Source organism: Aythya fuligula, chromosome 2 (genome assembly GCF_009819795.1).
Source record: "Aythya fuligula isolate bAytFul2 chromosome 2, bAytFul2.pri, whole genome shotgun sequence".
NCBI classification, from domain to species: Eukaryota; Metazoa; Chordata; class Aves; order Anseriformes; family Anatidae; genus Aythya; species Aythya fuligula.
Window position 1 is genome coordinate 121,210,341 of NC_045560.1, and position 17,334 is coordinate 121,227,674.

Sequence of the window (17,334 nt, forward strand, 5' to 3'; positions counted from 1 at the left end):
CTCTGGAAAAACTCTTGGCATATTTTCCAGTGGGCTACTGATATGATGGTGCAGGGACCAACCCCCTTCCTGAAAAGAAAGGTTTCTCTTGTGGGGACAGAAGATGCTGGATCAAGGCATTCGACTGAAAAACCCAAGTAAGCTCATAAGTTCAATGAGCTCAGAAGAAACCAAAAACTTTTCAGCTTCCGTGTAGGCAAACTAATGCTTTGACAAAGTGATGTTTTCTCAATCTCAATTAGTGCTAAACTAATTAACAAAACTGTTTTATACACTGCACTGAGTAGTATATCTCTTCTTTCTTGGAGAATCCCTAGTGTGATGTAAGGGTGATTGAGTATCTAATTACTCCTTAATTGAATGCACACTTCGTACATTTTTCACTAGTTCAAGCTTAATGCTTTTGGTCCAAAAATCAAAGTCAGTGAAATTAAGTTGAACTGGGATTTGGGCAGCTATTGTATTAACGGATTACTTTTGGAAAGGAGCCTAATTATGAGCCAGCTTGAAGATTTCAGTTGTGGTTGTACAGAAATACTTTGTATTGTCTCACAAAAGACTAATTGTATATATTGGTGGTGGTGTTATTCATGTTTACCCATTATTCGCATTTAAGACTAATTTTTCTACCATGCTAAATTAATAGCACTGTTCTACAATACATATAGTCAAGTAACATACTGTTCAGGCTAATATTTTATGCATATATTAAGGTACTTGTTTCTCTTACTCTTCTGAAGAGTTTTTGGTAATGTAATAATTAAGCTAAAATTGTACCAATGTACTTGCATATTATAATCAAAAAAATGCCTAGATGACCTGCTTGTTTATATTTATATTTCTGTCTCTTAAATCTCCTTTGCTTGGGTTGAGTCCTACATATAGGGTCCCGCTGCTTCTGGAGGAGTCCTTTACAGGTCAGATAACCATCTTCCAAGAAAAACTTTTTTAAGGATCAGTGCCATCAAGTGTAAATTTCTGAGAAATTAAATAGGATGGCCACAATGCTTTCCATCAGATACGGAGGAAGCAAGACACCCCACTACAGCCATCTTAGGCTTATAGTTAATCACTATGCAAGATCAAAACCATCTTTCTGCTACTTAAAATTAGTCAATCTCCTTTCTAGAGAACTTTTCTACCTCTTTTGTCTTAGCATATTCTTTACCATTACTGTTGCACACAGTGTCTCTCTTTATTATTATTTTTTTCTTGTATTGTAGAAGCATCTTGCCTCCTCAATACCAAGTTAAACTAAAAAGTTTGTTGAGTTAAAAAAGATTCAGAGTGTCCCACTACCTTATGAATCCTCATTTCTTGCAACTCTTCATAACTCTTTCCATGAAAAGGTCACAGTTTATAGAATGCACCATCTAGTTCTGTGGGCATTTAACAGTATCAAGCTAACTAAAGTGTACCTTTGTTTCTCTTGAGCTCTGAGTCTGCATAAAAAGGTATTAAAATTACAAAAAGTTCTGCTTTGTAGGATTGCTGCCACAAAATCTGGTCTTAGTCATAAAATACAGCTAACAAAAATCACTTCTGGTATTCTCTTCCTTGAATGAGAATTATCAGTTGCAGAAATATTGTCAGTAACCCAAATAACTGGATCACTTTTCTTTGATATTTATTTTCAAAACATTGTTGTCTGCTTAGCAAGAGTTTGTATGCATACTCATTGTTTTCATCCATATGAAAGAATTAGAATTACAATTTCCAATAAGAATAAAGATCTGTCAATCCCTGGATTCTCGGTTCCAATGGAGTAATAATTTTCTTGCTAAAACTCCCTGTGTTATTTCATTGAGGCAAAACAGAACATGCTGCCATTTCCTAACATGCTGCACAACCATGTAGAAGAAGGAATACATCTTGTGGGCTTTCTTCTCTGTTTCTGTAGCCAGATGCATGTACTTATATGTCCTTCTAATACCCTTAACATTTGAGAGCTGTTACATTACTATATATTACACATACTAATCTATAGTCTATATACTTTAAAAATCAGGTGTAGTTCAATTAGAGATGATTAAGCTTCAGACCATTTTGCCTCGACGCTGATCTGCAGCATTTTCCCCATAAGTGAATAAAACATGTCACAGTTCCACCTAGCTTTCATGCTGAAATTGCCAACAAACATGCTGTGAGAAAGTTTTTTTATGACAGGTGCTCCTCAGTAAGTTTTCAGTTTCCAAGCAGTAGTGTACAAACCATACACGAGTTATGGTAAGCAGCTGGGAATTGTACTTTTTTTTTTTTTTTTCTTCATAAAAAGGCTGATGAAGGCAGTGCATTGGGGAACGTGTGGTGTTGAATGTGTGGTGTTGATAGAGAGGCACAGGCCAAGAAATTTGGGAGCTTTTGTCAACATGAAGTATCTTATCTGAAGCACATAGCAGGGGGTTGATTCCTATGCTACCCTATGATTTTGTTTAGCTTTAGATGGACCTTACAGGGTTAATCTGCACACCCCTTTTCCTTCTGTTGCAATGAAGTAGTGGGAAGCAACCTGAAAAGATTGCTTTCAGCCATTCCTGAAGCTCTCTGTCCCCTAAACTCTCCAAAGTTTTTGGCAGTATGCTTCCAGTAGCTCTTCAATTATGGTGTGTGGCTCACAAGCCAAAGGTATTTGGCTCTCTGTCCCATAGTTACTCAAACGTAAGCTCACTCTCAAGTACTCTGAAGTGGCAGCAGTGTGCTGGGCACCATACATAAGCTCTCAAAAACAGAAGAACAGTAGTTGGTTGTGTGGATAGCGTGATGCTGTGTGTCTCAAAGATTGAAACTTAACAATTAAACAGCTCTCTTTCAAGAGAAAAACTTGACCTCATGGAGACAAATAATGACTGATGAAAAATCACTTGATGAAAAGCAGCATAATTATTCACATTTCATCGTATCTAGGAAATCATTGTATTTCTAAAGAGCTAGTGTTGATAACCTCTGTTTTTTGTTTTTGTTTTATTTTTAATACCAGGAAAGAGAGAAGAATGGCCATAGTAGCATAATGATGCATGGCTGCTGAAAGCTCACTCCAGATCTGGATCAACACAACAGGAAACCATAAAACTCCTCAGTGTTGGAACTTTCTCAGAGTAATTTGTTTGTGAACTTTAGGAACCACAAAAGCTATTAGTAACTGAGAGCAATGACATAGTCATTGGTAATGTGAACCCCCTTTCAAATGTGAAGTTCACTGAGATCTACTTAGGCAAAGAAATACAGACTATAGCATCATTCCACTCAACCCTGTTTCTCAAAGGCAAGGCACTGCTTCACAGCTCACTCTGTAAATACTCTAAATATCCTTTCATATACTGTATTCTACTGCTACCATACAATGCACAATGCCACAAAGAGGGGAATGTACCACTACCTATTTAGTGATAGCTCATTCCCACCAGCACTGCTGATTCCTTGTTCAGTTTCACGTGGAAAGGGCAGCATAGTTTTGCTGCCACAAGAACAGCTCAGTAGCTTCAAAAGTGAGTAGTTTGCACTATGCACTCACAAAATGCACCAGATACGGTCACCATGTTGTCCTCCCTCCTTAGCTTATACTGTGAACCTAATGCTGTGCCAATTTCTGCTTGTTTGGTTGTACCTCACAACATCATCCAGACAGTCTCTGCGGTATGAGGCATGCAGTCTCTTTTATTCCTTCATGAAATCATGCAATCCCTGCAGTAACAAGCATGCAGCCACTGTTCCTCCCACCCTAAATTACCCCTTCCTGTTCTACAGGCCTAGCACAAACTTGGTGTTTTAATGACAACATTTATGTCTTTTTTCTCTACTATTCCTCCTCTCTTTCCTTTCAGAAAAGGATATAGGGGTCCTGCTAGACAAGAAGTTGAACATGAGCCAACAATGCACCCATGCAACAGCCTCCTGGGCTGCACTAGAAAGTACATTGCCAGCAGGTCAAGGGAGATGATCCTTCATGACTACTCCTCGTTGGTGAGATGTCTGGAGTGCTGGATTTAGTTCTGGGTTCCCCAGTTCAAGAGAAACATGGACATACTGGAAAGAGTCCAGCAACAGACCACAAAAAAATAATTAAAAGAAATACAGAAAATCTCATGTAAGCTTCTCTTACTCTAAGGGCACTCAGACAAAGAAATAGCTTGCCCAAAGATGTTGTGGAGTCTTCAGCTTTAGAATTATTCAAAACCCAATTGGATATTACCCTGAACAACCCACTATAGTTGACACTGCTTTGAGCCAGAGATTGGACTAACACATATCCAGAGGCCCTTTCCAACCACAACTATTCTGTGATTCTACTGTTCTTCAATCTAAAATTAAATTCAATTTTTTTTACCTTCTATATCTGAAAGCAAATCTGCACTGAGCTTTCCATACAAACTCCCTGTCACCTGACTAGCTCTATCACTATTCTATTGGATATGACTAAAATAGGTTATAAACAAGGAAAAAAAAAAAAAAAAGTTTTATTTCTATGGAAACGTGAAAACTTCAGCAATTGCAGAAAAGAAAGGATGTAAAGTTTGTTCTGTAAACAATATATTTCAAAAAATCCAATGAACAGATCCAAGAGGTTTGCTAACCCCAGGCTATAGGATAGAGATGCATTTTTAGTGGAAAAGCAGAGCCAAAAGAGGTCAACTAAGCAGCAAAAACCTATCCTAAAACCGAACAGGTTAAAAAGAGCAGTGGAGCTACAAAGTTCTACCTGCTGTGTCCTCCTTAATATCTCTATTTCATCTTAGACGAACTTTGCTCCAGAATTGGAGGCGGCTATTTTGAGATCTGTTCTCTCTTACAATAAAGGAACAGTTGAAAAAATAACAATATTTTCTTTACCTGAGATTACACAATATATGTTTGTATCATCTGTACCTTCAATTCAACAAGCTACTGCAAATTGCATCAAAGATCAACATATACCATTTGATCATAAGCCACAAAAGGCTCAATTCTGTCAAGGTTTCAATCAAGGCTGAAAAGCAGATGCTCAAAAGATTTATGAGCGTGGCATGCAGAAAGCCTGCATTCTGATTCAGTCAAAAGTAATTAGACCTTTTACACAACCTCTCCCTATGCCTGTGTATACACCACTTATAAAGGAACATTTGTCTCCTTTTCTTGACAGAGTGTTATGGCCACAGGAAAATAATGTTTCTCAAGGTTCTTTGAGTGCTTGCACTACACTGGCTTGAAATGAAAGAGAAAATATTGAAAGCTCTACAGACAGGAGTTCCAGCAGTCTTGGCAGAAGAGCATCATGTCAGAAAAGAAGTGTTTGTAACTGTAATACTCAAGACATACCAGACCTGGAGAGCAGCCTAGAAGAGAGGGATCTGGGGGTCGTGGTAGACAGCAAGTTGAATATGAGCCAGCAGTGTGCCCTGGCAGCCAGGAGGGCCAACCGTGTCCTGGGGTGCATCAAGCACGGCATCGCTAGTAGGTCAAGGGAGGTGATTGTCCCGCTCTACTCTGCGCTGGTGCGGCCTCACCTCGAGTACTGTGTGCAGTTCTGGGCACCACAGTATAAAAAGGACATGAAACTGTTGGAAAGTGTCCAGAGGAAGGCTACGAAGATGGTGAAAGGCCTTGAGGGGAAGACGTACGAAGAACGGCTGAGGTCACTGGGCCTGTTCAGCCTGGAGAAGAGGAGGCTGAGGGGAGACCTCATCACAGTCTACAACTTCCTCGTAAGGGGGTGTCGAGAGGCAGGAGACCTTTTCTCCATTAACACTAGTGACAGGACCCGCGGGAACGGGGTTAAGCTGAGGCAGGGGAAATTTAGGCTGGACGTCAGGAGGGGGTTCTTCACAGAGAGGGTGGTTGCACACTGGAACAGGCTCCCCAGGGAAGTGGTCACTGCACCGAGCCTGTCTGAATTTAAGAAGAGATTGGACTGTGCACTTAGTCACATGGTCTGAACTTTTGGGTAGACCTGTGCGGTGTCAAGAGTTGGACTTGATGATCCTTAAGGGTCCCTTCCAACTCAGGATATTCTATGATTCTATGATTCTATGATTCTATGACCTTTAAAATAAAAGGTAGTGTCCTTTTTGAAAGCAAGCAATACTTTCTCTTGGAAGTAATCATTATGTAGATCCAACTCTGCAAACTATTACTTCCCCGTCCACTACTGGGTCTTCATAACCCATGTTAGAAGCCCCAGCTGAAGGACCGTTACTCATTCCTAGGAAGGAGGGGAGTTATCTTTTCTGAGGATGTCTGAGGTACGTGTGGGGAGCTACTGTTCCTCAACACCTCCCACCTGGAGAGAGCAGTCTGAGAAAACCACAACAAAATAGGTAAGACTGTTTATTTTCTTTTCTGAGGAGAAAGTGCAGAAGAGAGGCAATCAAGAGATTTTTCTGTGGGCTACACAATGCTCAGAGTCACAGTCCTTTCTCAGTGTTTAAGAGTCTATAATTAACACAACCCAACAGTGAACACTGGCATTTCACATTAAAAATTCCATCATTTGGGAATTAAAACTGCAGATTATTTTGTGAAGCATAGCCAAGATAAATCTTGTTATTTATAACAATTCATCAAAAGTATCGACAAATGTAATAAAATTTCAAACATGAAAGCAAAAGGAAAATTTTCACATTTCAGTTCCAGCATTGTAAAGGGAAGCTCTTTCATGCTTAAAATTCAAAGTCAGAGTGTCAAGTAATTTCACTGTTAGAGACCTGAATTACCTGCACTGGCCTGAGGGCATTATTCATTCTCTGGGAAAAATTGTACTTTAATATTGCTATGATTTTCCCACGTAATTTTAATGCAGAAGCCTGGATGAATTTGAATCATCTATTTCAAGATTAAAGTGACGACATTCTGTGACTGCAGAGAACTATGTAATTGAGAATTGGGCTTCAGGATGTGCCCAAATTTAAATATGGGAATGAGAAAGCAATATTAATAAAAGGACTAGTATTTTGCTTTCTTTACTTAACTTCTGGGATGCTAATATTAAATAGAGTTATAAAATACAAATAAACACATTAAAATATTTAGATGCATATGTTATATTGAATGCTTACACTATATCAAAAGAACATTAAAATTGTTGGCCACTGTCCCAGACCACTAAATAATTTGTCAAGTGCAGAGGGAAAGACAATCTTCCCACTAGTTTTTAACAGATCCGTTTTTGGAAGCACTTAATTATTAATCTCTTTTAGGTGCTATCTACTGCTTGATCATTTGTTAACTTTATATGAAGTTGGGTATGGGATCCAGAGCATATTCTGAAGTTTAACCCCACAACAGAGCCTGAAGTGAAACAGGCAGTTCCATCACTGACCTAGATAGTGCGTGAGTTTAATGTACAAATAAATGTCTGTACCCTACAGTGTATATCAAAAACCTTTCAGCAGCATGCTTCCAGGTGAAACTCTGGAAGAATTGCTTCTATTATAAGCATATGGCTTTGAAGAAATGTGCAGATAGAAAAACTGATGCCTTTATATAATAGATTCTACCAGAGTACCCTATGGTTTTTATTATTTTTTTTAAGTTTATTTTAGAGTAGGAGATGAACATTTCTATTATGCTAAAATGTAGCAGGACTTACTAAAGAAAGTAAGTGAACAGATTCATTCTTTTTAAAAATATTTTCTAGGTTAGCTTTCATACTATTGGTATCAAGATGGGACCACTGTATTACAAAAACAACCGTAAATGTCGGTGTCTGACTGATCAAGGTAACTAGCTGTCTTGATAGCAAATTTTCTTTAACTCTAAGAATCTCATTACCAGGGTTTTCATTATAGTAAAGCATTGATTACCTAAGTGTAATGAGCTTTAGGAGTAACAGTTGAGTACTAAGGGAATTTATGTTGTAATTGATAGAAGCTAAGGGAATACTACAGGGGCGGTTTTAATAACTCATGTGTGGATAATACAAGTTCACGTGTGTATTAGCTCTTCTGTACTGAATCCAAAGTCATCCTTGCTCTGAGAGCCAATGAAAGAAAAAAGCATCACTGAGGATAAGAAGCAGCAACTACTTTGGGGAATGATGTAACATGAAAAATCAGCCATGACTGAAGTTGTTTAACTATCTCCTCTTGTATCTGCACTGGTTTTGCCCAAGATTCATTGTTTGGTTGGGAAAGTACAGCATTCTAAAACAGGAAAAAGGGATTTAAAAAAAAAAAAAAAAAAAAAAAAAAAAAAGGACCTCCAAAGGGCCTCCAGAACTAGTAACCAGTACTTTGTTTAACAGAACACTAGATCACAAGATTCACCAGTGACTGGTCTTAAAACAGGAAGAAATCAGTGTCCTTTAGACCTTTAGAAGTAGGCAAATCTATCACACAACCCTAGGCATAATGTGCTCTTGCTCATTGCAGTAGGAGAAACTTAAAGCTACAAGAAGTAACTGCGAACTAACTTTGCCTACAACTGCCTACTGAAGTCAATAGAAAGATTTTAATTCACTAAATCACATACTAGATTCCAGCCAGTAAAGAACCCAATTATTCCAATTATTGGCATTTCAGAAAGGAAAACCAATGTGTTATGCCACAGGATAAAATAAAACAGTAGTGTCAAACGTTATAGTTGTGAAAATATATCATAATATTAGCTGAAATTGACTCATTTTTTCCTTTGGCAATATCTCCCCTATGAAAATTATTTCAAAGTTTTGATATTTCTGCTAAGCTTTTACTTACCTAAATAAAAATTGATTTTTGCTGTTTTTCCTCTTCTGCTACTGAAATGCAGCCCTGATGACTCTGTCGCTAAGTGGCTGAGTTGGTCTGAAGTTATCTCCTAGGATTCCATCACAGCCCTCTAAAAGTTCTGCACCTTTAACATGTGTCCTCAGTCTACGAAATTCCTCTATCTGAAAGGCAGAAAAACAGACATGAAGAAGCTGAGATACATTCTTTGTTATGGGACTAATGATTGAAATCAACTTTTCCTGTCACTTCTGCAGCTTTGAAACCTGGAGCGCTCAGATACCATATGCTAACATCATTATATCTATATATCAGCACTGTCAAAATAGAGAAAAATAAGAACTTCTATGCATGTGGTTTAGCAAACATATCCTTTGTGCTTTCATAATTTCTTTTGGGATCCATCATCTTTTACCCACTGTAGATTACATCCCCATGAAATCAACCTCACAGTTGTGACATTAAAGTAATCATTATGGTCTTCCTCAAAGAAGTACAGGAATAGCTCAGTCAACAGGAAACTTTTGTATTTCTTCCAGTGATTTATTTATTGTGTGAAACTGTTGCTTCATTTAAATTAAAATTATTTGCTAAACCAGGAGAATTTTAAACAGGCTTTGAACTGTAGAGGAAGTCTGTGACATATTATACATAACAATATGTTATTTCTTGAAATCAAAAGGAAATATCACTTCAAAAGTTATGTAGGTATAGGTGCTAAATATATATATATAAATCAAATATAATCAAAAATCAATATAAAACTTTTCAAATGGTCCAAAATAATGTATTTTTGGTGGACTCGTTTTAGATTTCACCCTAACCTGATGTAGTGGACAGTGTCAGAGCTTCCATCTTCATCCCTCGTATAAGCATCAAGCTCTATGTGACATAAGGCTAAGAAAACCAATGCATCTCTCAGCAACATTATACCTTACTGTTCAACAGTGCTGTGTCTAGTCTTTTGCATATGTAATTAAAATTACTCCAAAAATTGTGTTTGTTTTTGCTTTGGCATTTTGTCAAGCTACCTTAGCTGGATACAGCAAATGTAGTTGAAGGCTCTGTATCAGCACCGACCCTGTCGTGTCTCACTATTAGCTCAGCTGGAACTTGAAACTGAAACTATACAGAAAGCAAAATGGACCCTGAAGTATTTAATCATTTTATCATCTAAGAGGTTGCAGAGAATGAATTTCTCCATGAAAAACACCCTATGAAGGGTTAAAGGGAGAATGCAAGTGTGATTCCAAAATTAAAGGAAATGAGGTACTAATCTAAGTAATGACATTTTTATTCTTATATTGCTTGCAGAGAATACTTTCTTTCTGCAATGGATGACAATCACCTTCATTGTTGTTTTCCACTCTAAAGCAGAAATGATACAGACTTATTTTGATTTATATTTTATATATTTTATATTTGATTTAGAGGCTAGTTTTGCTCTGCTGCTTTTTCCTCAAAAGCCAACGTGCTTAGAAATGAATGTTGCTCTGTTTCTTGCAGCTGAGATATAAAGCAATAGTTTAGACTGAAAAGATGAAAAACAGAAAGAACCATAGAAGGTCCTTGAAAATGTTTTCAGAAGCAGATTCCTATTTTGGAAGTTTTGTGTTTGTTTTTTGTGTTTTTGTTTGTTTGTTTGTTTTTGTTTTTGTTTGTTTGTTTGTTTTTGTTTTTGTTTGTTTGTTTGTTTGTGTTTTTTGTTTGTTTGTTTGTTTGTTTTAATGTTTATCAAAAGCAAACTGAAAACAAACCCACTACAGGCTTCAGAACTGAAAAAGTCTTCAGGAGTCAAATGCTGTTAAATCACTAAATTAGTATTGTACCATCTTTCACCATCACTAAACTGAATCAACTATGGGAAGTCTGAAATAATTGTAGTTTTGGAAGAGGCAGGGGCATTTTACAGGAATGTGTCTTTTGTTTGATCTTTTGAAAATGAAATACTTAAACAAACACAGATGAAGGATAGGGAAGAGCAGACTCTGCAAACCTGGCATTTGTGAATTATCTACTACTACAACTACAAATGCTCTGCCCCAGTCCCTGTAGTGAAATCTTTCTCCAGGAGGTATTCTTCACAAAGCAGCTTCCAGTTTCCTCAGTCAGAAAAGACTGATTGGATCCCCACATCCATTCCTCAGGGAAGTCAGGAATTGCAGCCCCACTCTGGAGGGGTAATTGCTTCTGAGCCCACCAGTCTCCTTGCTCAATCTTTCATATCATGGTTCAGACCCCACTGTCAGAGACTTGGTGACATACTTGGTGGCATGCTTCAGTTTTGAGAAGTGGTTTTGTCAGAAAAGGACACTAGCTGTGCTGATGGTACTTTTCATATTAAATTTCCATGTGAAAAGAAAATATGTATGCCCTATTCATACTGCTTCATCTAATACGGAACCATTTACTATTTCCTCTTCACCATCTTATGCCAACGCCTCACGTGACAATGCTGTAAAGTACACCCTGTAGAGGATATAGATACTCTAGAGGCACACAGATAAACATTCTTGAATATTCACACATTTTTTAACAGGAATAGCCATCTACACCCAGTAGTCCCTAAGTATGACTCTACTTTTCACGCTGAAATTCAGAAGCAAAGTGAAAGAGTGATTCCACAATGTTAACAATCAGGTTTCTACCGAGTGAAAATAAAGTTAGCTTATATTTTGGAGAACTTTGCAAGAATGTTTTTGCCACTTCCCAATAGTCAGATTCTGAACATTGCTTTATTCTGTTTTACTTAAATATTAGCTGAAGAGTAGAACGCACAAAACAAAGAATATCTGCAAGTTTTCTGTATGAACATTTATTTTACGTGAGAAACAGAAGTATTACCTTCTACTTGAGAATTTCACATGCCTTCATCACACCTTCCAAGAAAACAGACCTGTCTCTCAGTGAATAAAATACCATGAACTTCACAGATTGTTTTATTTCACAGACTACACAAATTTTGCACAACTCCCACTCCAGTTTCAAATGCTAGTTACTATTTCTGCCCTTTAGGACTCAACTTCGAATGAAGTAGACAAAAGAACTAGAGATCTCGCCATTCAATACAAAAACAGTTAACTCCAACAATGAGTACAGCAGAACAACAGCTCCTCACTTCACCATTGTGTAAAACTCCTATTCTGACTGGCTTAGACAACGTATTTGTTCTGGGCTTCAGTGAATAAAAAGCACATTATTCACAAATGTCCTATTAAAAGTATATATATATATAGTGGAGAGAAGAACAAGCAAGTTTTTTTCAATTTTCCTCCTGCTCTTTGCTGGCCTAATGGGAGAGATTTTTCTATTTTCTTGCATTGTATTCCAGCAGTGTACCTCATGGGTAAGGGGTCTTACAAAAGTAGTCAAAGCAGTTCTTTCTGTGCTGTATATTTTAATGTAAGATAAGTGAGGATGATAAAAACACAAAAGCAGGGCAAGAATGTGCAAAAAGAATACTTCAGGATGCGACTTTTCAGACAAGGTTTGATCTCCTTCCCACACAAGTCAGTAATAAAACTCCAGGAATCAGGTTTGCCAAATCTCTTCATGTATTGTGAATCATCTTGGCATGTCTACTCCAATCTCTCTCTGTTCCAGAGACACATCTTTGCTGCACACTATGTCAGTGGCAGGGTGGTCTTGTTACCTAAGCCCTTCCATGACTTGTGAGCCCTTCATCACTGCAATGCTCTTGTTGGACTGAGTTTATACCAACCAAGGTAATGCAACAGTAAAGACCATTTACCCTTCAGCCACAGCAGGTCATAGTAATGCATCCCTCTCTTTTCCCCAGACACTTTATGTAACAGAGGCTCTCTGTTAAAGAAAGGTAAGCAAGATGTGCTCAGTAATCAAAGCAAGAAGGCAGTACTGAATCACAGGTTGTTACACCACTGCGCAGTATTTCTTTTCTGAAGATTTATCCCCTTCATACCACATTCCAACATTTTGTTTTCTTGCGGTGAAAGAACATAAACATTAATTAAAGTTTCATTTTTCTGCATAATTCCTCCCTCATTCACCTCCCACATCATCTCCCAGAAAATGCATGGCTTGAACTATACCCTCCTCTGTCCACTGACTGGATTATAAAAGAATAAAGAATACAAAAGATGTAACTAACATGAACTAAAATGTTATACAATGTGTTGGTCTAATGGCTATGATTGTTACACCTTTGATTAAGTCCTCTTATTTATCCATATCATATCTGACCAATTAGCTGACACGTTACAAAATGCACTGTTTTTAAAAGTTATTCTGAATTTAATAGTGCCAACAGAGTTCTGTTTCCATTTACTCAGTAGTAAGCAGCCATAAGACTTATCCTTTCATAAATAAATAAATAACAGATTAGTGATTGATAAAATACATTTAATTGGCAGGTAACATACAATTAAGCTTATTGGGAACTATCACTTTTATCCTATGATTAGAACCAGAATCCACTCTTCAAGTGGGAAAAAAAAAATAAAAATTGCTGATTTAAAATGGTATGTTGTTAAAATATTCTGCTGGGGTTACTAGCAAAATTTTAGATTATTAAAGCTGAAATAATACAAATTTATCACCTTTATGCTTTTTTCCCTTCTGTTTGCACATCCTTCAGTGGAGAAAATTAGTGCATTCAGCTTCAAGGATTTTAGATAATTTCACTTAAATATACCCACATTTCTCCAGGTGGGTCTCATAGGCTGCAGGAGAATAATCATTGGAAGTTTTTGTTGTTTTATTGGGATTATTTGTTGACAAGCTTGAAATTTCTTATATAGAAATACTTATGTGACTGTTAGATATTACAAAAAATATACTTAAAAATACATATATGTGAAATCAACTTTAAACAGGTAGTTTCCACTTGACATTTATTATAAAATAGAACTAAAAAACAGCAAGGTAAGATAAATATAGTTGAACACAATATAGCTAGCTTGTACAATGTTAACATTTTTCATTCTCTGGGACACAGTACACAGTATCTCCCTGAGCTTTTTTGTTCCTTTAACATCAAAAAGCAATGATATTTGGAAGCTTACAATTACAAAGAACTGAATTTCTTTTGCCCGTTGACTTCTTTCTTTTTCTTTCACTTAAATACAGAATTATTTTAAATGCATATTATAAATGATAACGTTTTTCATCTCTGACCTTTGCGTTGCCTTCAGTGACTCAAAAGGCTTAACCTTTACTTGAAAAGCCATGTACTGATCTAATGGGATCTTCATGGAGAACAAATATAATGCCCTGATATATATATTTGCACGCCATAACCTTTAGCTCATAACCATATTCCAAGGTCACTTTAAGCACAGCTGTTACCTGCACTTGGGACACAGTCAAAGGGTAGCGAAATAATATCCAGGTGACACCTTCACTGCAGGGTGGAATGGTGAGGGAGCCCTCATATACCCAGTAGTCACGCAGGAGAGGATCTGAAATTAAAAGAAACGTGGAATTTTAATGACACTAAGGAAAAGGATTGTGTCTTTTAATTATGACGACTTATGATAGCCATGGGCTTGCTCCTATGATGAAGTTAGTATGCAGTAAGGTAAGGTGTGAATTTATGACCTGCCAAGCACTGTCCAATGCTTTCTCATATGACTGCACATGAGCACACAGCTATTACATAACAGTAACTTCTCCCTGTAGATGAATGTTTTAAAGATGAAAATGCCACTTTATAGACATGGCAAATAACATGAGCACAACTCCTTAAACTAACAGAGCAAATAAACCATATCTTGGGAAAGAGCCTCCAGCTTTCCCAACTCCACATTCTCTACTGCAATAACTGTTGTTTGACCTGCTCTCCTTTGGGCCTAGCTCCATGTTTGAAAAACAAATGAAGGAATTGGATTTCTTCTCAACACTCTGGTCATGCAGAATTTCAAACCCACTATTGCATGGAGCTTGAAGTTCACTGCTGGATTAAAATATCAATCCCTTATCCCTAGAACAAGCAGAAAACATTAGAGTTAAGAGGCATCCCATTTTGAAGGTAGAGGGGATGTGTAAAATTGTAACTTAATTCTACATTTAGGGTATGTCTCAAAGATGAATTTACTTCACTTTTTAGAAAAACAAAAGCAGTGAAAACAGCCCAAACCAAACTTTTCAGTTCATAATTCTGGTGACATATTTTTTGAGATGCACTAGTGCCTGCTAGCTTTGGAAAGTGAGCTGGACTCCACAGGAAAAAAATCAGTATTTATTTAAGAGATTACTCTGTTGTCTCTCATGAAAACATACAACAGTTTATCTCAGCAGAGTTTTAATTTTACATACAACATATTTTAATCGTTTCAGTTTTTATTGCCCAGACATTCCAGTCACACCGCACTTAACTGAAACTACACAAGGTTGTCCTTTGCTGCTATAGGCCATAATCATAAATGACTTCCTGACTCAGCTAAAGAAGTAGAATAAACTGCTTGGTTGTAAAAGAGGGGAAAAGAAACAAACCTAGAGAGCAATTGGAGACAAAGAGTAGTTAATTGTGACATGGAGACCCAGGGGAAGGTTGTGACTAGCTTGACAAGGACAGGATGGGGGGATGGGAACTGGAATAAACTTGCTTGGTTGACCTAACCTGTTACTGCCGTTTCACTACTAGCTAAGAGGAATGTCCTTAGAATTAAAACTTGCTAAAGAGGCCTGTGATTGTCAGTGAATGGATTTTGGTTTGCCGATATCATTTTCATTCTCAGTTATGGAATTACATAGCAAATCCATTGCAAGAAAGTTGCATTGTCAAGCACTCAAAGTTAAGAACTGCAAGAATTAATTCAGCCCATCCTGTGCATGCATTATGACACTGTCTCATTACATGATCACATATGAAATTTCTAGAGAAGCTTTCATCATTTTTTTGCAAAGATGGATGATTCTATCTTGAAAAGCAGCAGCTAATATTTGGCTTTCTCAGCATAATATATGGTCATAGGTCTTCTTTTTCCCATGCTATTCAACCCCTGCTTCCTAGAAAGACTAATTTTCTTGATTTTTCATTTCTAGTGCACTCATTTCTTCAGTGTCTGAGTGCTTCATGTATGTAAGTTTATCCTTTCAGCACCCCAGTGTGGTGAGAAAGGACAGACTACTCCCAATTTTTAAAGCTGGGGAACTGAGGCAAGTTTAAGATCAAATGCATCTATTCATTTGAAGTGTTTAATATGAGATGCTTAGAACCTGATTTCTCAGAGTAGTTAACTTTCTAGCACTTAATGCAGTCAGAGCACTGCTCCCATTCACTTCAGTTGCAGGTGTAAGCAATCAGCACTTCTGCAAATCAGACCCCATGATCTCAAGTCGGCCACCTAGAAAATGAGGAACACATAATTAGAGATCACTTATGAAAATTTTGGCTTATGTGACTTGATCAGCATCAGGAACTGTGAGGCAGGGGTCCTGTAAAAATAAATTCTGGTAAAATATGTATTATCATGCATGTATATGAATGGACACAGGCAGCCAGCCTTAATTCCTGCAATTCCTAAATGCTGAGCACTTGACTTTGCAACATAAACCACATTATTTTTATATAATTAAAAGTTTAATATAGACCACGGTTATTTGGAAAATTAGTTTAAATATCTTGCTACTATGGCATGAAATTTAGCTCAAAAGATTCCTTGCAGAAATATTTGTTTTGTAGAAATGCATTTTTTTGAAGTCACTTTTTTTCAAGACAAGGTGGAGTGTTTTTTCTTATTGTTACCCTTGGCTATATGAATTGGAATTTGCCTCCCACTGACACTACCCCCCCCGTATCCTATACAACTGCCATTGCATTAAGGCATTGTCTTTTGTTGCTTACAAAACACTAACTTGATAATGGGCAACCTTACATTTTCTGAAGTTATAACAAGCCTCTCTTTAAGGAAATCATCTTCATATTTCATGCAGAAGTAGAGAAAGGATTACACATCACTCTCCCTCTAGGAGGGATAACAAATCATCAAGAAATCTAGCCACAATGTTGCCAGCAGGGCACTGTCTAGAATATCACATTCCACTCGCATGACAGAAGTGTGAATTTATCCCAAGTTCAAAAGGGACTTCTTCCCTACTCCTATTAGCACCATTAGGTGGAAAATGCATTATCACCTGATGGGATTCACTCTCAGGTTTGCAGTTAGACTGTTCTTTAGATTGAGATTGTTTCAGCCTCTGCAATTAGCTAGTAATCCACCCATACAGAAATAAATAAAGGCACCTACCTGGCAATAAAGAGTTGGGATTAAAACAGGGTATAGTTTTGGACTTTCCCTGAAAAAATGAATACAAATCAATCTCATCTCTAGTTTCTTATTAAAATGATGATGAATGGTAATGCAAAACACTGTGTGTTTGCTAACATTAAACCTTGAATTCCTGTGCAAAGCAATCTCATTAACATTCCCCATTTAATCATCACTGTGTTTGTCCTTGCAAGTACACAAACAGTTGTGGATTTCATTGTTTGTTTGTTTGTTTGAATACATGTTTTACTTCTAAGATTATCTCAGCAATTAGTTAACTTTCTGCCTCTAGTACTTGTGCTCCCTCCAGGCCCCAGCCTTAAAATTCTTTCTCTACATGAATTCAGGGTTCCATACAAAATGAGTTGAAAAAAAAAAAAACAAGGGAGAAAGTGAGCTTTTCCTTGACT

The 17,334-nt window shown here is 37.2% G+C and overlaps 1 protein-coding gene across 1 annotated transcript in view; it reads right to left on the reverse strand.

Moving 5' to 3' along the window:
• CA8 (carbonic anhydrase 8) overlaps nt 1-17,334 on the reverse strand; it is a 47,473-nt gene that overhangs the window by 1,704 nt on the left and 28,435 nt on the right. Inside the window, exons 6-8 of the mRNA XM_032182306.1 lie at nt 16,904-16,952; nt 14,001-14,113; nt 8,667-8,839 (exon numbers count right to left, since the gene is read on the reverse strand). Of these exons, the coding sequence (XP_032038197.1) occupies nt 8,705-8,839; nt 14,001-14,113; nt 16,904-16,952 (297 nt within the window). The 3' untranslated portion in view covers nt 8,667-8,704. The remainder of the gene's footprint in view (nt 1-8,666; nt 8,840-14,000; nt 14,114-16,903; nt 16,953-17,334) is intronic.